The sequence below is a fragment of the Electrona antarctica genome (assembly GCF_951216825.1).
Source record: "Electrona antarctica genome assembly, chromosome: 14".
Classification (NCBI taxonomy): domain Eukaryota; kingdom Metazoa; phylum Chordata; class Actinopteri; order Myctophiformes; family Myctophidae; genus Electrona; species Electrona antarctica.
Window position 1 is genome coordinate 13,682,016 of NC_136795.1, and position 26,424 is coordinate 13,708,439.

At 43.2% G+C, this 26,424-nt stretch overlaps 1 protein-coding gene across 3 annotated transcripts; it reads right to left on the bottom strand.

Annotated features, from left to right (window-relative positions):
* Positions 1-1,407: 1,407 nt before the first annotated feature.
* Positions 1,408-25,555, bottom strand: smarca4a (SWI/SNF related BAF chromatin remodeling complex subunit ATPase 4a). Of its 3 annotated transcripts, none has more exons than XM_079521014.1 (34): positions 25,333-25,555; positions 23,252-23,517; positions 22,223-22,361; positions 17,362-17,835; positions 17,075-17,173; positions 16,581-16,836; positions 15,964-16,090; positions 15,547-15,720; positions 15,149-15,322; positions 14,678-14,851; positions 14,531-14,581; positions 14,183-14,313; positions 13,604-13,664; positions 13,364-13,503; positions 12,622-12,769; positions 11,818-11,981; positions 11,537-11,603; positions 10,858-10,968; positions 10,327-10,569; positions 9,190-9,303; positions 8,992-9,099; positions 8,610-8,696; positions 8,432-8,478; positions 7,984-8,150; positions 6,927-7,090; positions 5,856-6,113; positions 5,362-5,439; positions 5,041-5,259; positions 4,417-4,673; positions 3,681-3,789; positions 3,448-3,549; positions 2,896-3,028; positions 2,630-2,769; positions 1,408-2,133 (listed from the first exon to the last, which is right to left on the bottom strand). In XM_079521014.1, exons 2-34 carry the CDS (start codon positions 23,471-23,473, stop codon positions 2,101-2,103), a joined length of 4,971 nt encoding a protein of 1,656 aa, XP_079377140.1. In that variant the 5' UTR covers positions 23,474-23,517; positions 25,333-25,555; the 3' UTR covers positions 1,408-2,100. The 3 variants fall into 3 exon arrangements, with proteins under 3 accessions (XP_079377140.1, XP_079377138.1, XP_079377139.1); XM_079521012.1 differs by having other exon boundaries at positions 13,364-13,509; XM_079521013.1 differs by having other exon boundaries at positions 13,364-13,509; positions 14,531-14,578; positions 25,333-25,554.
* Positions 25,556-26,424: the final 869 nt, after the last annotated feature.

Here is a 26,424-nt window from a genome sequence, read left to right on the forward strand (position 1 = left end):
AACTTGTCCTCCTGGCCAGTGTTAAATCTAACTAAATATTTGTCGGAAACAAACTTGCCAAGAACCTCTAAATAGTAAAACCATTCAAACATACTGTACGTTATATAAACATAAACAACCCTAAATAAGACTCCCTTACTGCAAGGACAAACCGACAGGAAATGGCATGCAGTCAGTTAATAGCATATGCATGCTTGGACAGTGTCCTCTAAAAGCTCAAGTGAGTTCTGAACTCACGTGAGGTTGGAGTGAATGGCAGATCAGTTGAGATATGAGCTGCAGTGTTTGGACAGGTGTCATGGTATGTGGCCCCTAGCTGCCGCTAAATCCCTGTGAAGGGAAGAGAGGATATAGGGGTGTCGGGGTCAACGGCTGCCCTCCGAGGAAGACCACAGAGATCAGAGGCATGGAGGTCCAATGACAATATCACATCCTGGGAGGGAATTCAGCTACAGTCTAGGCTAAAAAACCCACACAAAGACAAAACATACCTAATCCTACGAAGTTGAAAAATGGCTGGGGATCAATTTCCACAGTTGTGTGTGTATCTCTGCTGTCCGGAAGAAACCACCTAACTCCAAAATGTTATTTTTTCAGGAAATTAAGAAAACCATACATTTTGAAAACAAAGCAATGCTGCCTCATCAAAGTTGGTGTTGTGACTTTAGTCAATTACTTGAATGAGACGGGGAGAGGTGGTGGAGTTAGCTGCTTTAGCAGACAGTTTGAGGGTCCAATGGAGTTAAGAGGTTTTGTCCAAAGCTTTTACTGCTTTCCATTGGTTCAATATTTCGAAACACAGATGTAAAGGTTGTTCAATAGCAAAAACCTCAAAATTGAGTTAGGTATGCAGACTTCAGTTTAGCCACATAAACCCTATACTTATTTGATATACAACCTCACAAAGCAACACTGTGAGCTTGTAGATCTGGTTTCACCCATGTTTGTCCCAGAATAGGGAGAGTAGGGTTCAAGAGGTTACGGTCAGTCACTACAGAGACAAAAACAACCCATAACACCCCCCAACCACTAGCCCACGTTGCAGCTCTGACATTATGTAGTTGGTCTTGTTGAGTGGAGCCATCTAGTGTGCAAAAGTGACAACCACAGTTATCACACAATGAGTAGGTAACAAGTTGTGAGCGAAACGGTAACATATCATGCACAGTTGAGTTCAGCAAGTCATAGACTGTGACACGTTGCGCATGCCTAGGGGTTGAGAAACGAACTGCTGGTGCAATATGCTTATGCACAATTTTGTATGTCAAATCTATACATTAAGTTGTAAAACAAAATAAAAAAAGTTGGGGTTTTTTCCTAATGCATATTAAACTGGGGGTCCTTGAAATTAAAAACGTTTAGAATCACTGCTATAGAAGGAAATCAATGCAGTTAAATCACAAAAAGTTAATTATGAGATGCCTTTATTGTACTTTTTGGAATCCAGTGACACCTACACGAGTAATAGTCCCATCCACCCCTCCCTCCCTCAACACACAGAGGGAGCAGCTCCAGGATGGGACATTAACCGCGATCCTGCTTGTAGTCTTAAATTAAACACAGATAATAAAGAACGACACATCCAGGTGCATTTCCATTGACACGCACGACATGCATTCAAAAAATGAAACAAAACAAAATCAAAAGGACTCAGTTCAGGAAACAACAGTGACTCTGGTTCACGTTCTTGTCTCAGAAGAAACAGAATAAGACAAACAAATAATACCACTTAAAAAAAGTCAGTTTATCTCTCCTTGTGGTCCACGATCAGTCTAATAGCCCTGCCAATAATTATCATAGTATAGGAGAAAACAAAAGGCAAAAAGACATACACAGTTCTACTATTCATATCAGCCTGCTTAAATATTGAAGTGGAAGGTTTGTAAAGCCTTCGTTGTTGAACAGTTTTTTTTTCTTCTTTTTTTAAGTTCATCGTTTTAACTTTAATGAGAATACCTTTGTCCCACTAGAAATCAGCTCATCTAGGTAAAACTAGTGCTCCTCCTCTGGCTGTCTGCCCGTTGTGTTATCTAAAGTAAAATATATGGGGTCCAGTCGAGGGTCTTCAGTTGGCCGTTTGTCGGGTCTAGAGGTTTGTCTTCAGTCCTCATCGCTGCCGCTGGCCGAGTGTTCCTGGAGTACAGAACATAAAATGGTTAACGGACTGCTACTTCAAACTCCTATGTTTAAGTGCAACCGTTCAAAGTTATTTACAATGTATACCGCAATATAACAGTGATATTAGACACATATAAAGAGCAGATATGGTCACTTTAGTACCAGGCGAAACATAGCATGATCTGAAAGTTTATGCAATTGCAAGTGTATTCTCATTGAATGTAATGCTTTACTTAAAACACGTTTTTAAACTAATGTAAGCTCACATCGTATCATGCTTTATTCACACATTACCATAACAGACTTCGGCATACCCCCAACTGGACATGTCCGAAGGACCCCAGGATTTATTTTACTTAAGAAAACAAACTTCACAGAAAAGGGCATTTTTCTCAGCCTTAGCAAAGAGTTCAGTGTACCATGCACAATATTGTGTTGAACTTTAATTCTGTCACGAAATAAAAATCAATCAATTTATTTGTCAATGGCGGTATGCGCCGTGTTCTCTCACCTCTTCCTGTTCCTCTTCGCTGTCGTCATCGCTCACCACAGGTTTGGCCCGGGCACCACGGCCCCGCCGACGCTGGCCTTTCCCCCCTCGTTCACCCTTCTCTTTCCGACTCAACTTGATCTTCACCTTCACTGAACGAGCTGAGAGAGAGACAGAGGGAGAAGGGATGGCATGAGGAGCACATTCATGCCACTCATGTCCCTATTGGACAAGATTTCGACAGAGATGATAGACCATTGTGACTGGTATGCTTTTCCAGGACTCACATTCAGACTCTGAGCCTTCGTCAGCCTCCTCCTCCTCCTCCTCACTTTCCTCTCCCTCGCTGTCATCCTCCTTCTCAATCTTCTGCCTCACACTGGTGAAGACCGACTGAAGTACAATGGAGTCCTCGTAGATCTGCGGGGAGGAGTCACAGGGAGATACTCTGAATGGACTAAATCGCTTTTCTAAACTTTGGGAGCAGTTAGGATTCAGATTCAGATTCTTGCTCAAGGACACTTCTAACACCGGGATCAAATGGGAAATGTGCCGATTCCCTGACAAACACTAGGGTTGCACAATACTTTTAAGTCAATGCAGGGGTTTAAAAATAAAAGCTTCTTCTTGGATTGAGGTCAAGAAATCTCCAGGGCTTCTTTACGTTCCAGGAACATAACAGAATTTCAATCTCTCAGTAGATTAGAGAAAGCCAAGACTTTTAAAAGTTCTAAATCTAAAAGACTGAAATCAGCTGTGGCGATTGAGAACTTGGATCCATGTCATCTAATGTCTAGTACAGCAAGGTCAATGACATGATGGCTGACACAGACACTCACCAGAGACCCCTCCAGATTGAATGTCTGGGCGTTCTGACAGAGCAGCATGACGTCTTTCTCCAGGTCGTTCAGACTGCGGTACTTATGGCTGCGAATCCTCTCCTGCATGGAGGAAATACAAAACCATCTCATCTTATGGACTCACCAAAATAATGAAAAACATTCAAAATGACAATGTCTTCGCTTCCTGAAATTAGTTAGTAGTAAAAGGATGAGTGGTTTCCAGTTCAGACCTTGATCTTCCTGAAGTCCACAGGTTTACGGATGAGTTCGTAGTATTCTGGCAGCTCCTTGCGCGATGGCAGCTGGATGAAGACCTCACTCAGCTGTCTCCCATTACTGCTGTAAGAGAGAAAGGGAAGATGGAGCCTTAACACAACATAAGATAACATCCTACGGTTCATTTATACTTCCTCGCTCAACAAAAAACTATTTTTTGTGTTTTTACCCCTATTTAGTCAATGCCAATTCCCCATGTGTACTGTGGACCCTGTTGCTACCCCTACTGCTGGTCTATGCATGGTGTAGGCCAGGGCAAGGGAATTTAACCAAAGACACTGCAGTGGTGGGTCAGTGTTTTACCTCTACTCCAATTACAAAGTACAAAATAAATTAGTCTTTAAGCATCTTAGAACATAACATGCAGTCTGACTGAAATACTTACTGAAAAGGATGAGTTCAATACAATTTCAACAGCAACTGTGATAAACAAATTAAAACATTTCCTAAGGTTGCAAACTCCAGTTATTTCCTTTTAATATACACCCCTCCCCATTCCTGTGTTCCATCATATCTGTACACTTCAGAACTTGAACTTGTGTTTGAACAGTGATGACTGTGCTCAACATCCAGCCTCCAGGGGAAGACAAAGTATTGACGTTATTCTCCATTACTCTGTTTTACCAGAATGGTCATTATGATTTTTAAAATTAGCTTCACGTCAGAGAAAACGAGGCGTTCACTTCTTACCCGTCCTTGTACTTTATGACGGCGTCGACGATCTTCTTCATCTTCTTGGTGAGGGAGGGGGGGTTGGGCGAGAGTTTCTCAGCAGGTGGACGTCCACGCTTCTTGGCCTTCTTCACCTCCTCATCCTTCTCTCGGCCCCGGCTCGAGCTGGGCGTGGAGGCTCCACCATCGTGGTCACGGTCTCTCTTGCGCTTCCTGGTCGTCTTTTTGTGACGCACTTCCTCCTCGATGTCCTCCAGGTTGCCGTCCTCTATGGCCTGTTGGGGTGGAGAGGTTTTAGTGAGTCACAGGATGGCGTTGATTTAAAGGCAAAACGTAAATTGAACTGGATTGAATTGTCGGCTAAATCAACTCCACCGTAGAAATATAGGTTTCCATCTCTTTCAGTGTAATTCAGAAATGACAGGCATCAACGTTTTAACTTGATACTCCATTTGGTGACAGAACATTTTGCATTGTTGGACCCCAAAACAAAATTACCCTGCATAGTTGTAGCTTAACATCCAACAGTCAAGTAGATGTTAATAATCACATTTGGACAAAACTGAGCGGCATGCTATAACTCCATGGCACACTTGTAGCCACATGGCAAACAGTCTGTGGTGAATCCTCAGAGCGTCTGACCTTGAGCCACTGTTTCTCGGTGAGCGAGTCGCTGTAGTCCACCTCCTTGCGCTGCCGGGAGCCTCGGCCGAACATCTTCTCCTCCTCCTCCTCGCATGTCAGCCTCTCCACCTCAGCGTCGTCCTTCAGGATCCAGGTGGGCATGTCGTCCTCCTCCATCAGACGAGGCTTCCTCTTGGGATTGCGGGCTTCCTCGCGGCGTCTGTCCATATCCATGCGCTGGTGGTGAAGAGAGGGGCCAGTGAAAGGGAGGATTGAGTCAACAGACATTAACATCTTAACTCTTGTTGATTGTATAATGAAGCACAGAGGAGGACTCACCATGAACAGCTCAAACTCTTCCTCGCTCCTGGCGATCATCTGATTTACAGTCTCATCGTCAGGCACCTCATCTTCCTCCTGTACACGAACCAGAAATATTGTTTTAACTTTGTGTTATCCTACCTGTTATTCTGTACTGTTACCTGCATGTTTTTCATCCTTACAGCAGTGTTTTGTCAAATGAACGTCTTCCATCCATCTTTACGCTCCATTGCAGGTCTAACAGCTAGTGCCCTTTCAATCAGCTTGAAAATCAAATTTAAAGTGGTCTCTACATATGGGCATGTTAAGACTCCCAAGCACGGTCTCTACATTTTTCTTTAGCAGTACTAGACTAGTTATCTATTAAATAGTGCTCTTAAACCTAACGAAAGGGAAAATAATTTGCAGAATCAAAATTCTAAATTGCACATAGAAGACCATAAACCACTGTTTACAACAACAATTATCAACAATAAAGTATAAAACTGCCGTAATAAAAAAAGAAAACAGACCGGAGGAGGTATATCTGCCCCGACAACGACCTCGTCCTGCTCCTCGTGTTCCAGGATAGCCTGAAGGAATGCCCGGCGCTCACAGCCTGACGACTTCTGGTCAAACATGCCAGCCTGGATGACCTTTTGGTCTACATTTAACTTGTATTTGGCCGCAGCCAGGATCTTCTCTTCCACACTGTTAACAGTGCAGAGGCGCAACACGCGCACCTCGTTGGTCTGACCGATACGATGGGCTCGGTCCTGGGCCTGTAGGTCCTGTGGTGGAGGAGACGGGACGCAAAGAGATTGGTGAGTGGTTTACTCTACGTGAGAGGTTTGTTGTGGAATCCAAAGCAAAATGGAATGCTATCTAGCTATAAAAAGAGAATATACATTGGCTGGATACTTGAGCACAGTAAACGAACCAAAACTTAGGAAAGCCTTGACTAGAGCTTTGTGAACACAGCCTTGCAATAGAGAAAGGCCGCCACAGACAGACCCCGCTCTCAAGGGAAGACGCACTATGCACCCACTGCACAGAAAATATGGTGGAAACTGAGCTACACTTTCTAACCACCTGCCCACTATACAAATATATCAGAGACACATACTTGGGCATAAAAAGGGACACGTACATAATATCTGGGTGGGGCATGCATTTCCAACTTGCATCGTTCCAAGAAGGCCAGTGCCCAACGGGGCCCTCTGTAGAGGCCCCACGTGTATATAACGATGCAATGTGACATAGCTCTGTTTACTCAATGCTGTACCCTGCTCCAACTGAATATACTGTCCCCATTTTCAACAGTTATACTATCCTATCAATAAAAGGCATAAAATCCCAAACACATAGTTAAAAAAGAAAAAGGGAAGTTTATATGGGATACAAATTATTTCCGAGTTGTGACCTTGTAGATTTTTACTATTTCAGAAACCACTTTAAATAGGGCTTAAGTAGTGAAATTAAATAGGACTTACTGGTAAGTGGTTAAATAAAAAAGGGGAAATCTTGTTAGGGGCCACAGTCAGATAAAACATTGAATGTGAATATCCTATAGATTAAGGTACACTCTGCTTTGTGTGGCATACCTGGTGAGGGTTCCAATCGCTGTCGAAGATGACGACAGTGTCGGCAGACTGCAGGTTGAGGCCCAGGCCTCCAGCCCTGGTGCTGAGCAGGAATATGAAGAACTCTGAGTTTGGCATGTTGAAGGTCTTCAACAGCGTGCCACGGTCCTCTGCCTTGGTGGTTCCTACAGTCAAACGCACCGAAAATTATTACAAACCAAATACATCAATCCTCAAATACAAGCACTAACAGCATGTTTGTGTCTCCATCTGGTTTTGCAACTGGGCCCAAATATTGTGTTTAGCTATTGCTTGTGTGTCTTTTGGTTAGTTCTGTTCCGTCTCTCTTATAATTTGTATACAGATGGAGCCCGCACGCCATAGTAGGTACCAAAAAAAAGACGAATGAAGAAGACTTTTTGTACACTATGGTGTGCGGGCTCCATCCATCTGTAAACTGAAGTCTCTTTAGCCCAGCACCCACCCATCTGTGCGTATTCTACGTCCTCTCTCTCTCTTCATTTGTAACAAGTAGCGCATTCACGTCATTTCAAATCACGTCCATTTAATAACGTTTTACACTGCACTTACTTGGAGTGTGTCACCAATAAAGTCTGGCTGATCTGGGTTCAGTCCAATCAGAACACACAGCTGCAGTGTTAACAGCCTCTCAAAGCCAATCAATGACTCTTATTTGACCAACCCTGCCTACATTATTTAACCCTTTACTCGCTGGATGTTTTCAAGACTTGCAACACAGCGTTTTTTAAATGTTTTTTTTTTGTGGCTTTCGCCTTAATTTAAATTTTTTATGGAGGGACAAGACAGTAGGCTGACAGGAAATAGGGAGAGAGATGGGGGGGAAGACATGCAGCAAAGGCCGTCGGGTTCGGGAGTCGAACCCGCGGCACACTGCCAGACTGGATTGCCAGCCAAGGTGCCTGGACCACTGAGCCATGGCCCAGGCCACAACACAGCATTTTAATGAGAAATGATCATTTGTATTGGATGAATAATAGGCTATTCAAATAGGTATTCAAAGTCAAATTTAAAAAATCTGTGTTCGTGATTGCCCTACCGTCCAGACGCAGGTACTTGAAGTTGCGGTAGGCAAAGTAGTCCTCCATTATGGTCATAAGCGACGTCATCTGACAGAAGAGAAGCACCCTGTGACCTGAGACTCTCAGTTTGGGCAGAATACGATCCAGGACCTCAAACTTCCCAGAGGCACGGTACAGCTCAGGGCTGCAGACAGGACGAAAAGTGGGTTAGTAGTTTAACACCACATGAAACCAGTAAACACTTTCAACATGGCATCCGATACCCATCATATCCCACAGGGAAATTCACCCAGCTGAGTGCTGCCCACAGAGGAGCACAAATGGGGGTCTCTTGGTCAGAGACACTTCGACACTTTGCAGAGAGCTGGAATCGTATCATGGGACCTCCGGGACCTCCAGAGTCCGAGGCGGGCTCACTAACCAATCATGTCATAGGCAAATAAGACAACACCAAAGTCTACTTACCCTGACACTATTCCACCAGAGTAACCAAGGTGCTCCGAGAAAGACTCCTATAAAATCAATGACAAACATATCTGAATTAAAATGACTGATGATTTAAGAATTGTCCAGTTATGTTGTTTGCATGTTGGACACCATACCTCAATGTGTTGGAACATGTACGGGTGGTTGCAGATCTTACCTCAATGTGTTGGAACATGTACGGGTGGTTGCAGATCTTCCTCAGTTGCATTATAGTGTTCATCAGGGTCTTCGTACCGCCTTTACCCTGCAAGACAAAAACAAAATCATTTTGAGGCCGTCCTCAAATAAAGACATTCTTAGACCACTACTAGTCATAGGTTTCGCTGACTAACTGCTTTGTTTACTTCATAAATATGTTGCGATCTACATAATGTGTTGCAATGCCAATTCATAAGCTCACAACACATCGGAAATGCGGCACATTGTGAGCTTAATGCAAATGTTCTCCCCATAATAAGACATGTGGTTAAATGGGGCTTTAGTGGTTAAAGTGGCCACGCATGAAAGAGCTCTTATGACAATTCCACTCACACCCTTACCTTCTTGTCTTTTTCTGAGCCGTCGGTGAGCAGCACACCCTTGGCCTGCATGTGTCTGTACAACACCCTCTGTAAGGCTGACATGTCGCATTTGATCACATATTCCACCTGTAAACCAACAGAGAAATGTTTAGCAAAACAAAACTCAACAAAACGATGAAGCCGCGTGAATTTCAGTCAAATGTAAAATAAGCTGACCTTCTCAGGCAGTTGGGCCTCAACTTCCTTCTTGAGTCGACGCAGCAGGAAGGGGCGGAGTACCTTGTGTAAACGACGGATGATCAGGATGGTCTCTTCTTCATTCAGGTCGACCTGGAGGAGAAATGTTCAAAACCTACGGTCAGTCTGGGTATGAAATAATGCAAGGGGAACACAATACTAGTATACAATACTTTCATTCACTACATTCATTACTCAATTCCTAAACTAAACCATAAAAATATGTCTTTAAAAAACATGTTGCACACGCAAACAGATGTCTAAATCAGGCAACATACCCCTTTGACCCTCAATATTACGCAGCAAACTTTAGACCTTACCCCAACTTTAAATTAACTTTAGAACTAACCTGACTTTAAATTAAACTTTAGACCTTACCCCGACTTTACATTAACTTTAGACCTTACCCCGACTTTACATTAACTTTAGACCTTACCCCGACTTTACATTAACTTTAGACCTTACCCCGACTTCACATTAACTTTAGACCTTACCCCGACTTTACATTAACTTTAGACCTTACCCCGACTTTAAATTAACTTTAGACCTTACCCCGACTTTACATTAAACTTTAGACCTTTAGACCCCGACTTTAAATTAAACTTTAGACCCCGACTTTAAATTAAACTTTAGACCTTTAGACCCCGACTTTAAATTCAACTTTAGACCTTACCCCAACTTTAAATTAAACTTTAGACCTTACCCCGACTTTAAATTAAACTTTAGACCTTACCCCGACTTTACATTAAACTTTAGACCTTTAGACCCCGACTTTAAATTAAACTTTAGACCTTACCCCGACTTTAAATTAAACTTTAGACCTTACCCCGACTTTACATTAAACTTTAGACCTTTAGACCCCGACTTTAAATTAAACTTTAGACCTTACCCCGACTTTACATTAAACTTTAGACCTTTAGACCCCGACTTTAAATTAAACTTTAGACCTTTAGTCCCCGACTTTAAATTAAACTTTAGACCTTACCCCGACTTTAAATTAAACTTTAGACCTTACCCCGACTTTAAATTAAATCAAGTATGAGCATGATGTCCAAACTTTTCCTCATTCTTTCACAAAATAAATGGAAGTACAAGACTTGGCACACAAAAGCTTACCTTCTCTCCGGTCATGGCGAAGGGTGCGTTGAACCACTGTTCAAAGGTGTTGCAGCTCTTGAAGATGGTGGGCAAGAGGAAGTTGAGCAGCGCCCACAGCTCGGGCAGCTTGTTCTGCAGCGGCGTGCCAGTCAGCAGGACGCGCCGTGGGGCCAGGTAGTGTGTGTTTAAGACCTGGGTCAGCTTACAGTGATGGTTCTTCATGCGATGGCCCTCATCCACGATCATGTACTTCCAACGGAGCTGTGGGGTTAAGTACAGTCCAGTGAGCTTCACTAAAGTTTATTAACAAAAACAAACCTTAAACCTGGTGTCCCTTATTTTGTGTGCCATTATATGCTTTTAAATACATTGAAAGAAACAGGAAACATTCACCAAAAATTCAAAATGTAAAAATGAAAAAAAATAAATCAAACATATTGCAACACATTTACAAGCTCACAATGTGTCACAATGCAACGCTATTGAGGTTTAAGATGGATGGCCACGTGAGTATTATGTTGGACAGACGGGGACGAACGATCATCTTACCTTGGCCAGCACTTGCTTGTCCTTGATGATGTACTCATATGTGGTCAGCAGCACGTTGAACTTGCCACTGCGGAGGATGGGGAGAAATGCTCGACGAGCCTGTGGCGAGCCCTGGAAATATTTTTAAATGACGGGAGATAATGCACACCATATATTTAGGTGTTGGCAGTGGAATATTAAATAAAAATAAAAACCAGACATCGTACACTCTGGATGCTCCATTTTTGTATCATGATTTTGGCTGTAGTCTGATAATCCAGGTCAACTCAAAACATATAAAGATAGCCATGAAAAATAAACAGGATTAAATCATTTTCTGTTTACTGACCAGAGTACCTGACCATGACTTCAGAGACTCTTAATTAATATCATAGATCGAACATGACGCGCCCCATTCTTAAATGGTAAATGGTGCATTTATATAGCGCCTTTATCCAAGGCGCTTTACATAGATTGTGCATTACATTCTGTGTGAATGGCAGCGGAAACCATGCAAGGCACCAACTAGCACATCGGGAGCAATTAGGGGTTCAGTGTCTTGCTCAAGGACACTTCGACAGTAACTCTGGGGGAGCCCGGGTTCGAACTGGCAACCTTGTGGTTCCCATCCAGGCACTCTACCCCTGAGCCACTGCCACCCTTAAACAAAGTAATTGAAGGTTCCCAAAGAGTTACTAACCTTGTAGGAGACTTTCACCACAGACGGTGCCCACTTATCAAACTCGTACACCCAGTTGGAGAGAGTTCTGAAAACACCACAAAAAGGATCCTCTCAGAATAGTCTTACTACATGCTGCCCTCTAGTGGCAATAAGAAAATGTTACATGCTGTGGAGCTTACTGCTTTATAGATTTCTGTTACATTACCAATATCATAGTCGATTGATTAAATGTATTTGAACTGAGATATAGGAAATATCTGGCCTTTGGAATGTGAATCTCATACTGGGCCTGGACTTACGAGAGTGGTACGATGATGAGGAAGGGTCCGTTGATGCGTTTCATCTCCATGAGGTATGTGATGAGGGCGATGGTTTGGATGGTTTTCCCAAGGCCCATCTCGTCGGCCAGGATGCCATTGAGGTTGTTGTTGTACAGAGAGACCAGCCACTCCAGACCTTTGACCTTTGAAGAGAAGCGGCCAGTTACTTTCAGAATCAGAATCAATCTTTATTGTCACATCACAAGTAATATGGGCCTACGTGTATAATATAGAGAGTCTCTATTAAAACAAGAGACAAATTCAGTTCAGTCTGTGCAGTGTCACCAGACCTAGTTCAGCAGTCTAATTGTTGACAAATAGAATGATGATGTTTTCAGCCTTAGCCACACAACATCTCTCGTGAAGTTTGTGGAGCGGGGGAAGCTCCCCTCCCACGATGCGCTGTGCTGTTCGCACCACCCTCTGCAGTGCTTTCCGTTCTGCAGCGGCGCAGTTCCCGAACCAGAACCAGAGCCTGGTTTAGCAACCAGGCTGTTCTGGGTTTCACCAGGAATTAAATGGGAGACAGGAACTCCCAAATATACATTTCAGTCCCATTTTTGTGATAGATTAATTGTATAGTAGTATCATTTTATATCTTTAAAATCTATCTTCACACATACAGTACATATTCAATATTTGTGAACTTTTTGTACCCCTTTGTATTGCAAACATTTTTTACAGCCAAATGTAATTGTTTAAATAAACCATCTCCGGGTCTTTTTTTTTTTACAGCCAAATGTAATTGTTTATATAAACTATCTGAGGTGATCAGCAGCGCACCTGGTAATGTTTGAGCTCCCCGTTGATCAGCAGTGATGACTGTTTGTCCACAATCTCAGTGACTGCATGAGCCACAGCGTAGTAGGACTGCAGGCCCCTGGCGAAGGCTGCATTGCCATACTCGTCATCCACGTCCTGTTTGGCATGTCTGGTAGCACAGAGAAAACACACTTAGAGCTTCTTTTATTGTCAACAAACAGCCTGTGGAGTTAGACTCAAATTATACTACGAACCACAATCCTGCCTACAGCATCGGATTTAAAAAGCAAGTAATAGGGTTATTTCCCCAATTTTAGTAAGCAAACAGCATATCATTATTCAGTCAAGCTAATAAACCAAGTAATACGTGGAGCTATATGAATGATCAAACTGTACTAATTTGTTTTTACCAAAAGATACAGTAAATGGATCATGAAAATAATGGTGTTGCAGCCCTAGATTTAGCCAAGTACAGTACTAGTCTAATAACAGATGTCTTAGACTTAAGAGAATATATCTACTAGCAGTCACATCTCTCTAACAGAGAATATAACTATTAGCGGTCAGATGTCGGAGGTCTTGAGCACTGTTTCTCAACAACCAGGCGTCCAAATGGACCCTTATGAGTCTGTAACTCTGAAAGTGTACACTCTCAAGAGTTAAATAAACACTGGGGATTTTAGAGTAGATTATAAACACTGAGGATTTTACAGTGTAGATTGTGGTCACAGAGATACAAAATTATATCAAATGGGGGTCTTACTCGATGATGTGCTTAACGTCCCCTTCATTACAGTCGGCACCGTCGGCACCGTCAGGGTCAGGAATCTTGATCTTCTCCTCCACGGCTACGGCTACGGCTGTAGCTGTGGTGGACGGCTGGGCCTGCTGCTCCTCCTCCTCCTCCTCCTGACAGGGACAAAACACCAGAGGTGTCAAACATTTGTAGAAGTCACGTGTTAACAATCCATTTCGGTGCCATTACACTTCAGTAGTGACAAACCTCATCTTCCTCCTCTTCTGAACCACTCTCTTCACTGTCTGACCGTGGAGCCACTTCATACCTGCAGGACAGAAAAGGCGGTTAGGATTTTACAGGGAAATGACTAACGTTTGTGCCATTATATTGAGGTCAATTTTGCGTCTGTGTGTCCTCTTTGTTGGCTTGGTGCCAACTTCTGCTTCTCTTCTTGTGCCCCGATTTGCTCAGGCTAAACAGAGCTTTCGCCTCACCAACTCCCTCCGCCACCGATTCGACATGCTCAGTCGGGTGAATGGCCACTGCTCATGGCCGAATATCACTGAGACACACCGCCAAAACCATTGGCTTTTCAGGCAATGACATCTTGGTTTGATGGACTTAATGTGTGTGTCAAACATTCAATTGATTAGGGGTGTGCCAGAATATGACTGGATAGTGTGTCCCAAAATCCTAAAGTCCCAAGCTGAATTTGCATGTCTTTCCACCCGGCCCCTGTTTTGCTACACAATCCGGTCCAAAAATACTGACCAAAAACATTCAATTACAAAAAAAAAACAAGACCAAGAATCTCCTTCAGCATGACGCAGACGGGTGACATACCCAGGGTTCATTTCGAGCCAGGCTTCCAGCTGACCTGCCCTGGGTGCCTCCACCCCGGTCAGGGTGTTCCCGGTGTCAATGTGGATGACCTTTACCGGCAGGTCACTCATCTGACTGGTCTCGTCCAAAGGCTGGGAGAGAAGGGAGGGGGCGAGAGACAGGGTGAGCGGTGTGAAGGAACATGGTGAAAAGTGAGTATATATAATGTTGAGTATATAAAGAAAATAAACAATGGTAACCACTTATGCCCTACATATTTCATCACATGAAAAAAAATGCGATGCGAACACCAGGTTTAATGTGGTTAACCAGGAAGGTAAATTTAAACAAATTCTCCTCCAAACTCACCTCTCCGTCGGGGCCAATGGCAGCAGAAGCACCTTCTGCATTCTCTGGCTTCTGAGGAGAAGTTCGAAAAGATCGAAAAGACATGCATAAAAAACCAATATGTATATTGAATTCAATATACATACTTCAATTTAAAGTTCATTTCACCTTGGGCTTCTTTTTCTTCTTCTTCTTCTTGTCTTTGAGAGCCTGTTCGGCCTTGTGCGCCCGCACCAGATCTGTGAGGTTGGCCACGTACTCGTCCGTCTGTTGCAGTAGGTAGGCCAGACGCTTGTCTTTCTTCTGGTCAATGAGTTTACGATAGCCTTCTTCATCCTCGGCCTGGATTACAACACACAAGACATCTTTATTATGCGTGTTGTATGCTGGGTGCCATCAGATCATCATGACCGTTAGGTTTTAGAGCATCGCTATGTCTGTTCTTAAATGACAGATCAAGGTTTGCTATTTTTCAGTTTTCTATAGCCGCTTATTTAAACATTTTAAACTGTGCATTTCTAAATGTAATGTCTGACTTGTCAGAATGTTATGATTTTTAAAATTAAATACTTATTTTCTTTTGATAGTAATACTGTGGTTAAATGCATTGCACATGCTTTCACAGCATGTAGCCCTCACCATGAGCCTCCGCATTCTCTCCTTCTCAATCCGCTCATTCTCTTTCTTCTGCTCGCGCTCAGTGTTGGCGTGGTATGTGGCCACGGCTTTGGTGGCCTTCTGGATCTTCCCTGTGATGGAGCGGTGATACTCCTTGAAGTCCTTGGCGTGCTGCAAAATGCTATTGAGGTATTCCTAGTGAAACAATGACACACAAGACCACCGGTTACAAACATTGGATATTGGTTATTATCTGCTCTAGAACAGATGCGAGTTGTATTGTACGTCTGCCCAAATTCACGGACAAAACAAGATTGATGATCAGACAAAATGCTCATAAGTACAAAATATGTGCGGGCCCCTGGGCCCTTAGTGAAAGAAGCCCAATGTATCTGCAACAGTCGCAGCTCTCCGTGTACCTGGTGTTTCTGACGACGTTTGCGCTCCTGTTCAATCTTCTGCTGTTTCTCCAGTTTCTCTGTGATGCGGGCTTCACGTAGTGACTGCCGTTTGCTGCGCTTGTAGGCCTTAGCATTGAGAGCAGTCTCCAGAGCTGTGTCACGACGCATGCATACCACCACCTCCTGACGCAGCTGTGGGTACAAAATAAGTTGGGAAATTCAGTCTCGAGGCATACAATGTTGCCTCGTATTCACACACCCTGACACAAGCGGCAGCCATGCAAGGTGTCCACCTGTATTATGCGATGCCAAGATGAGCCGTTATCGAACAGAGAACCTTCCAGTTCCCAGACGACCACTTTGAGCCACTGCCGGGTCTATAGTATAATTCATAAAATAATAACATTTATTTTAAGCGACATAATTCCTGCGTACCTGTCTCTGGAAGTTAAGTAGCCTCAGGGCCTTGAGCTCGATGTTGGCCTTGGTGCGCAGGTCTCCTGCCAGGGAGCCTGGAAGATGTTCCAGATCCTGGATGCGGTGCGCAATACGAGCCTGAAGCCTGATGCACAAAATACAAATTTAATATGAAAAAAATAAAAACATTTCAAATTCACATAAGGCGATCAAACACCAATAGTAAATAAGTCCAACTGGGTAGATTCAGCACATCCTGTGTCATCATCCTGTCAGCCGTCGTTTACGGTTACGATTGCGAACACGAAGTTCACAAAGTATCTCAAGCTAGTTTCCATACAGTACAGAAATGAGCTGAATCCGATGGGTTTTCTCCAATTAAATAAAACAAACTGTGTGATTTAGAAAATGGTTGACACAGTAATGTCAGGAACATCATGAGATCGACCAGACCAGTGGTATGGTCTGGTTGAAATTACACTCTGTCTGCAAAAATAGCCCATCTACAAGCTCAAAACTACGTGTCATCATGTAGATCGGCTAGTTTCCGCGAAGACATTTTAGCAGAGTGAAATCCCTGGGGGTCAATTCAGTATAGGATTTAAGTGGTTAATGGAGCGCCTCCTAATGCTGACCTGTACTCTCTCTCCTGGAGGATCTCTACTGGGTCCAGCCCGCGGGGCTTCTGGATGGGGGTGATACGGTTCTGTTTCTGGTGAAGCATCATAGGCGGAGGCTGGGCAGGCTGCCCTGGAGACTGCGTCTGTGGAGGCATGACCGGGGAGGCAGCAGGTGGCACACAGGGGGGAGCCGGAGAGGGTCTCCCGGTGGGCTGAGGGGGAATCAGCTTCTGGGGGGCACTGGATGGTGCAGCAGCATTCACCATGGGCCCTAAAACACATGATTCACAATGAGACATCACCTTTGCTGTGTGTACAAGAGTTCAAAAGCATGGCCTCTCTAAAATCAAAAGCCAGTTTCAGTTTATGGAATAGTTATTTGCTCCAGTACGGTTTGTTTTGTGCATGCCTGTTCTCTGCTATGGGCAGTGTTGGCACTGTTGAGGGATGCCTTGTGTGACACTGTAAAAAGATCGTTTAAGTTGGTCAATTGTCAAGACTAGTCTTACCTTCGGGCCATGATTTGGGAGGTCCGTTGGTAGGTTGACCTGGCATGCCTGGAGGAACACCTGCAGGTCCAGGAGGAGGCATATTTGGACCTACCATGCCTGCAAACATAAATGCTATACATGAGAACAGAATGGTTTCAAAATGGGGAGGCAACACACCAACATAATCACATCTTGCCACCAGGGGTCTCTGTTCAGCCTTCATACACATTCTTTGTTTGACACCATTGTGTTGTCTTTAGTTGATCATTCAGTAGAAATACATATTATGGGAAATAAGAACCCACCATGCTGTCTGTTATAGTTAGCTTGAGCAAAGTTGGCCTGAGCTGGTCCTGGACCAGCTCCTGGTACAGCTCCAGGCCCAGTGGAAGGTGGCATGTTGGGCATGGGTTGCTGCTGCATGCCTGGCATGGGCCTCTTGCCTTGCACAGCCATCTGCAGGTGCTCTGGTAGAGGCTGACTGCGTGCCAGCATCTTGTAAGCCATGATCTGGGCCCTGAGTTGGTGCAGCTGGTTCTGGTTAAAAGGAGTGGGTCCGCCTGCACCACCTGGTCCCCCTCCCGCAACGCCAGGCCCAACTGGTCCCTGGGGACCACTGCGGTTGGGCTGGCCCATGCCCTGGCCAGGGTCCCCGCTGCCCTCCATCGGGCCACTCCCAGGGCCAGGGGGGCCTACAGGCATCATGGGGCCAGAGGGTGGGCCATTGGCTGGGCCAGGGCTTGGGGCATGTTCTGAGCCCCCCAATGGAGAGGGATAACCTAGGAAGAACAAGAACATAAATATTGTCAGTTAACGTTAACGACCAGGAATAAGTGTTCTAATAGTTGTGAAGAGAAATTCAGCCTATATCTATAGGGAAACCATTTCATCCGGATAGCTCAGTTGCTAGATCACTTGCCTATACCTTTCTGCTACAATGTATGAGGAACAAAATATTTTCTCTCATTTACACAAGATGCAACCATGAACATTACAAAACTGTATTTGGCCTACAAATATATAAACCTTCCCAGAGTAAAACATCTTACACGTCGTCTGGTACTAAGAATACACATAAATATGAATGTTTTCCAATGCAACGTGTTAACCCATGACCCAATTATCAGCGCTAATACTTCGCATTGACCATAAAAAAGAAAGAGAAAAAAACGTTTTGACCGTTGAAGCTACCAAGTCCATTCTCTGCATGGCTTCCCGATCTGAAGGAAGCTCAAGAACAAACCAATACAATATGAACGATCGCGACCTGTGTCATAAAATCGGTTTACAAATATAAAAGACATACGACAGGTTGTTTTCTAATCACTTGCTAGTCGATGTGCACAGTACATAATTTTATGTATGTTTAATTTTTTTAAACAGTGGCAGGTATCATTTCTGTCGCGGAGGTATCGCTAAATTTGGTTGCCAGACAGGAAAAGGTGGAGTCTCGCGATACGTTCAGAAATGTACTTTGAGAGATACCTAGATGCCTCTATACAATTATACAGTGTACACATCGAAAAAAGCAACACAGCAGAAAAATGTTTGATATTCTTTTATTTTCCTGAGCAGAGTATTTTAAAAGGTCTCAATAGTGTTGGTTCATAAGCTGTCCAGCCGGCACTCATAGACTCCAAAGTAATTTCACCGAACTTCCAGTGTGAGTTCGACACCCCAGTGTGACAAATCTCCCGGCTGGAATTGCATGATAGCGAAAATGACGTCAGTAGATGCTTTTCCATCAAGACTTTTCGAAAATAGGAAGTAATAGTAAGTAATAGTAAGTAATTCGAAAAAAGAAAAGCGTATTTTTCTTGTTTCCATCCACTGATGAGGCTGTCTGTTAAATAAATAGGCGTGTGTTGTTGACTTGACAGGGGCTGGTATAATTTTGTTTTCAAGTACAGGGACCCCTGCCCTGCGACTTTTGTGAATGGACGCGATGTGCGAGGACGGTAATTTTTTGGCCGTGTTGATGTCGCTTCTGTTGTTTTGGATAAATATCACTTCCATGATCAACGCTCTCACCGGGGGAGAGCAAGAGCCTGCAGACAGATAACCTTGCATATTTGTTTTTTTGTTTTGTTTTTCTTTTCAAACTGTTCAAAAGCGATATAATGCGAGTTCAATGCTTTCTAATTAGAAATCTTTTCCGCAAAGTGTTTCCATACCCCATTTGCGCATTTCACTTTTTCGAAATAGCCCAAAAATCCACCCCCTGCAAGTGTTTTTGCGAAAAAGGAAGACTTTTCGCATTTTCAGGCGTTTCCATTCAGAATTGTATTCGTAAGAGCCTTATTTATGGAAACATGCTTAGTGTCACCTTTTTTATATACCTTGATCTGAACCGATCTGAACACTCCTTCTGTGCATCTATTCTAAACCAAACACAGCGGTAACCGGAATGCTTGCCTTAACACAATATATGCCCAAGACGTCCACAGACGTCCTAGGAACTACCGCATGTAGTGCCCAGGATGTCTGTGGACGTCTTGGTAAAAAATAATATTGTCAAAATGTGGGTCTAAATGTGGGCACCCCACTTCGCCATTTTGAAAGAATGAAAGGGCACATAGTGTTAAAACACGCTTGCCCTAGTTTTTTTCCACCAACCTCACGCCGACCACTCGGTGGGGCGGTTCTTGTATTAGTTTTTACTAAGGATAAGGTTATCGTTTAGGGTTAGGCATAGTTTTACTGGGTTTAGGTTTTGGCACAGTTTTACTGGGTTTAGGTTTTGGCACAGTTTTACTGAGGTTAAGGTTAGGAATAAGATTAGTTTTTTAACATTTTACTGAGGTCACGTTTAGGAATACCAGGCAGAGACCATTCTGCCGGCTGTATGCCCGAGGCGACTGTGTTTTGAGGCGAGCATTCTAGCATTCATCACAGCGTTTGGGGGGTGGGATGGTAAGGACAATCTATGTTTGTCTGGGAAGTGAGAGTGTAAACATGGAAATGCTCTACATGAAAACGATATGCGTTTGCGTGTTCTTGGTCGAAATTTTATATGGCACACCCAGTTATTTCAGTCGGAACACTAAAGTGCGGGACACACTGGTTGGGAAACTATGTAATGTTGCTCCAATGTGAAAGTCCTACCCTGTATGGACCTTGTCAATTGTGTTCAATGTTACATTCTGCATCATAACTTGTCAAAGGCACCAGACATAAAAATTCACATGAACCTCACATTTTTAATTATAAAGTGATTTTGATCTGATTAAGGAAAAGACAACCACAGTATGGCAACATGTCAAATACTGGCATGAATAGGTTGTGTGGACATAATAAAAAATGGAAGCCTCAACAAACCATTCAGTTACCTAATATAATCAGATGCATACAAATAACACCAGCCTAGACTGGAAGCTGCCTGTAATATCAAGGGGTGGTTCCCTCTCTCTCCAGTCTCCCTCTCTGTTCTGTTTCCACACCATCCTTTCCTAGGTGACAGAGTGGGTATTTTGGTACCATATGTGACTGTTGTGTGAAAGGGGAATCCCTTCCCCCCCCCCCCCGGCTGTCTGCTGAACCTGTTAACTGAGAAAACCTATGGCAAACCAAGAGGACGAACTGGCTGGATGGGTTCACATGCACACATTGTGCTCGTTTCTCTCTTATGTTATGGTGGTGGTGTTGTTGTAATTATTGTAATTCAAAACATAATGCAGGCTAACATCCGCATTAACATCTAACATTCTGCAAGCATTTTAAGTACAGGAAAATAATGTGTGGCGATTGCATGCACCTGATCCTTTTCAGTTACATCCAATTTTATAGCTTAGATTCTGCTCATTTTCACGTATCATCACTTCATTTGTTCATCCTGCATGAGTTCCCTCTCCTGATTGATGAAATTGGTATCCTGACATGAAAATGTATTTTCCGTTTAATAAAAAGCTGAAGAGAAGTTACTAAACAAATACTCTACAGCAATGATTACAATGGGAATATACAGCAATTTAACACTTTGAACATGGTCCTAAATATGTATTTCTTTACAAAAAATATTTTTTTATTATTTACTATAGTCCTACTAGACCCCAAGAAATTATATCTGGCCACAAAAGATCACAGGATCTATTGAATGTGATAAACTGACATATTGTCACACACAGTATGGGAGCCCCCTAGTACCTCTACCATCACATTCAGTGGATCCTGTGATCATTTGTGGACAGATGTAATTTACTGGGGTCTAGTAGGACTATAGTAAATATTAATAAAGAAATCGCCGTAAAAATGTGTAAAAAAGGACGTATTCAGCCCCATGCTCGAATGCCCCTGCCCCCCTGTCAAAAATCGCTAAAACGAAAGAAAGCAGCAAATGAAAAAGAAATCACTCACCTTTTTCTTTGTCTAATAACAACCTAAAACTTGAACCTTGGTTGAAAAAAACTAAAGTTGTCCTTTAAAGGAGAATTCCATACTAGAAGTCTTTCTTACCTTAATTTGTAGTTGTTACGTCCCCACCAAAGAGGTCCAGGTGTTTTGTGCAAAAGCGCATTATTGGCTATTTCCCTTACCATAAGCCCTCAATGAATTGCATTGAATGGGGCTATCGGGTGTTGTGCTAATTCGCTTATTTCCATCGCTCAAAAATCTATTTTCTTTGTGTATATATATCCTCTCTTCATAATGTAAATAGTATCCCAAGCTGCGCACTTTACTACTTATTTCGATGGAAATAAGCGAATTAGCACAAAAACCCAACCCACATTGAGGGCTTCTATTAGGGGAAATAGCCAATAATGCACTTTCGCACAAAATAACACCTGGACCTCTTTGGTGGGAACGTAACAACTGCAAATAAAGGTAAGAAAGCCTTCTAATATGAAATTCTCCTTTAAATCTTTAATGACAAGAGGGCAACCATGGCCCCAGGAGATCACTCATACATCTCGTCTATATTCCACTTCGATGTGATTGCGTACACATTGATCTATTGATTCTTGTAATTGACTACAAAAAAATCATGATATATTTCTTTAGGCATCAGTACAACACTAAAGTTTGCTTCTCATTTACAATACAACATTCTATTTTGGAGCTTTCACCAATCAAACCAACCAATGTGATCAAGACGACATTAATGTGTTTTATATTTGATTGCCCAACCAATGGAAAAAATAACTTTATAAACAGGAGTCTGTCTGATACCTTGGGAATGCTGGTCCATGGGGCTAGGCGGAGGTCCCATGCCACTGAGACCACCTGGTCTCATGCCAATCCCCTTCATTTGGGCGTACCGAGCATCATCAGGCATTCCCTTCTCATGCTGCTGCATGCCTTCCATGGGCTACAGAGGAAAGACAGAATGAATGACAATGTAGCCAATATAACAGCAGTCCATAAAACAATTACTGAGGTGAAAGCTGAACATTTTATATTCGACAAAGCTACAATTATAATGAATTGGTTAAGAAATCACTGCGCTTTACTGCGGTTCTCTTAACTTTCCAATAGTGGGAAGTTGCACCTAGTTAGCACCTTGCTGGCAAGATGGCCACGGTCTGCATAAGATCAATAGCTTGTCTTCAAACCAAGGTTTCAATATATATACACACACACACACACATTCTTACACTATTGGTCAAATTTCCCCCCGGTGTACATTTCATATAATAATTGTTACTTAGTGGAGGTTGACCAACACATGTACAGAAGACGCAGTAAACCAGTGGTTCTCAAAGTGGGGTCTGCCAGGGACTACAAGCAGGTCACCATCAAAATTAGTAAATGAGTTTAAATACTTTTTGCTATTCTAAAATAGTCTAACCTAATAAATTCACATGTGACGCTCGCATCGTGACACGTTGCGAGCTTGTAGATCTGCTTTTTTCAAACATTGCCAAATGTTCTCTTGTTGGGGGCCTTGGCACAAAATCTTTATTTTAGTATAGAAGGTATGCATGTGACATCATCATCATACCCGGAAGTTATGTGGGAACGCCTACCGAGTGGCAAATAAATGACTTTCTGGCCTGGCCCTCGCCAGCCCATACATCCAAACAGAAAAGTCCCATTGGATTGCGTTCCTCAAAGTTAAACTCACTTTGCCACTCACTTTATGCATGTGCATAACTATACCTATATACACATACTATATTGGGGGTCCTTGGTCCTTGACATGAAAATGTTTGAGAAGCACAGCTGTAAGTCACAAGTGAAAACCGTAAACCTTCGTACTTTGTGCATTTGGTGCATGTTGTCCTGAGGATATCCTGTGGGTCCCTGTGGAGGATGAGGGTGTCCGGACCCAGGAGGCCCTGGGCTGGGGCCCATCATGCTGTGGGCAGAGCCTGGAGAAGGACCAGGGCTTGGGCCCATCATGCCTCCTGGAGAGGGCCCAGGGCCTGGGGATGGCCCTGGCCGAGGTGTCCCTCCCATCGGTGGGTCTGGGGTGGACATCTCTCAGTGGAGATCAGGAATGTGTGACAGCAGCAAGCACTCCTCTGGAAAGGCAAGAGGTTGTCATCACTAGTCTACTCACTACTAATCACTGCTACTACACGGCATGCACGATTCAGAGCCATAGAGTAAGACAGAGTTACCCAAACTCTGTTCACTTCATGGGGCCAGTCCAATGGCGGCTCTTCTACATAGACTTCTATTGGTTTGTCCCCATTTGAAGGCTTCAAATAGGGACAACCGGAAGTTTACGGAATGCATTGGAGTACATGAACCACGTGACCGGGCTGTTTTCTGCCCCCTCAATATCGCAACTCTATTAGATGACTCTGACCAGATTCTTCCAAGATGATATTGACATCATTGGTAGACACAAATTACATTTACACAAACCTCCAGTTCAGGGCAAATAGATTTGAAACAAGTATTTGTCGCTATTCCACCTCTTCATTAATGCAAGGCACACAAATAATATTTATAAATAAATAAATCCATTATATCCAGTTGCAGCTTCAAGGCAAGCACTGACAGATCCTTCTTCCCATCAGCCATCATCAATAACAAACAATACATCTAAAATTTACCAAATTAATTTATACACTAACACTTTCAGAAGTGAAAATGAAATGCTCCTGATTGCAGTGATTACACTTATAATAAATAAGAGTAGTAGCCAATACACATCAATGGAACAGAGGTTGAGACTACACTAACTGGGGATAACAAACATAATGGGTGGCCAAAAGGAAATAAAATAACAAAGCCTTTAAGCATTTTGTTTATTTTAATGCAATATAAAAACAAATACATAAATGATTTGCATTACTATTCGTTATTGTCCAGTTTCATGCGTATTCCCCTTTTTTACAAGTTTATTTATGTTATATAAATATGCAACATTACTTGTATGTATTTATTGTTTATATATGTTTGCATTATGGTATCTCCTAGCTCTGATCCATAGTATCTCCCTTTAAGGAAACACATAAAAGAATGTCTCGCCTTAGAAGACAACGCTGAACAAAACACCCGTCAGAACTGGACACCGGGCTGTTTTTTATTTTTAATAACAATACATAGTCATTTGAAAATAAACACTGTCTATTACACTCGTCGTTTGCTGCACAGTTGACTGAATGTTTATGTTTAATAACACAATGTTTTGTTTACTCTAACAGACAAATGGCTAAGCTATCGCTAGCCAGGCCTAGACAGCTTTTGTTGTCATGTTTGTTGTTATTATCATCATGTTCTTCTATCTACTTAATTTAAACCCCTTTAAATGGTCCTATAACTTAAAGTCACTCGTCGGACACCGTGGCCAGCCCTTACAGAACAGCTACAGTGTGATTAAACGCAAATAAAACCTTTCTTAGCACTGTCGGGCTCGGTGAAACCGGCTGCTAATGCCAAGCCACAACAGACAACATTGACTGGCTATGATGATGAGAAATGCTAACGCTGCTAGCCTGCTAGCGATCTAGCCTAGCCGACCATGCTCTCTGCGAGCAATTCTATGTGCGCAGACTGCGCTGTTCAGCGGCCGTTTGGGTCCAAATGCGGCGATTAAAGGCCAAGGTGAGCGCATCAGTCATTCATCCACCGTGGCTGATTGATCCCACGCGCCTCCCGTACCTCCGCTCTACAATAAAAACATTTCCAACAAACACATCGGCTCATTCATTGCTCTCACTCTGCTCTGCTGCCGCGCCACTGTACACTGTACTGTCTCTCTCTCGCTCTCTCAGCTCTCATTGTTCCGCCATCAAAACCAACCACATAAAAACCACATAGTAATATAATAATGGCTGTTTCACACGGGTCAACGTTAAACAAAAAATAAATATCGCTGGACTTACTCGAGCACCAAGTTTCTGGGGAATAAATGATGCCTCGCCGGGTGCAATGTCTCTTGGTTTTACTCCTTCTGCCCAGAAACAAAGAGCGACCTACCCTGGCTTTTTGCATCCACCTCCCCCCTCTCTTCCTAGGCTACAGTCTCTAGCGCCCCCCCTGTCTGTCTCTGTTTCCGCATGCCCACTGATGATGGCTCATGGCTGCGTTGCAGAGAGGAATGCAGCGACCGACCGTGCGTGGGGGATGGGTGTTCCAGTCCAGTTGAAAAGCACACGTTATTACAGGGGGGAATGGGAATGATGATCGCTCTGTACGTTAATTAGACTAATGTTTAATTATTTAAGTTATGTGGGAAATGAATGGTTTCCCCATTGGTTAGGCAAAATAATAATAAACCTATATTAAATTACTACAAAATGAATAATTGCACTCCCAGTCCTAGCTCTGGTCCATAGCTCTAATGCCATTTAATTTCATTTCACGGCATTCGAGCTATGGATCAGAGCTATCCCAGTCCCCATTTACAGTGCATTTGAGTAGGGTACTTTGTGAAGATATAGATATGATGCTAAGATATGCATTTTATATATAAAATGAAATTTAGCATACCTCTCTTAATGGAAGAACAGAGGTGGGTGTAAACAGTAGCAAATTATTAAGAGTATGCACACTTTGACAGCAATGACAGCATAATATATGCCGTTGCACTATGATCTGTGTGTGTGTGTGTGTGTGTGTGTGTATATAGGCCTACATGCATACAGCATAGCATATACAGTATACAGCCCCACCCCCTCTATCTCTATCTGGGTACATGAGAACATGTACCATTGTATGTGGGTGGTCAGCAACTTGACTTCTGAATGATCCATCTTAAGTCAGGTAAGGTCAGGTGGCTGAGAGTGGTGGCTTACTGGCTTTAAGCCAGGTTGCTGCTGGCAATAAAGAATGTCACAGAGATCAGATCAGGGAGGACTGCTGTTTGTTGATGTCTCTCCTCTGGTTTGTCACCCAATGACAGGCCGCCTAGTGTCCATGGGGGGTGACTTCTCTTGCTCATTATACTCTTGGGTACTTATTCACTACAGCCTTCA

Bases quoted from the DNA above. Each gene is read 5' to 3' on its own strand.
- smarca4a (XM_079521012.1), bottom strand. From the start codon at position 23,473: ATGTCCACCCCAGACCCACCGATGGGAGGGACACCTCGGCCAGGGCCA. The intron at 17,836-22,222 runs GTATCAGACAGA...TGTTCTTCCTAG, and splicing joins CATGGACCAGCATTCCCAAG to GTTATCCCTCTCCATTGGGG. The intron at 4,674-5,040 runs GTCAGACGCTCT...CCACCCCAACAG, and splicing joins CCGAGAAACAGTGGCTCAAG to GCCATAGAGGACGGCAACCT.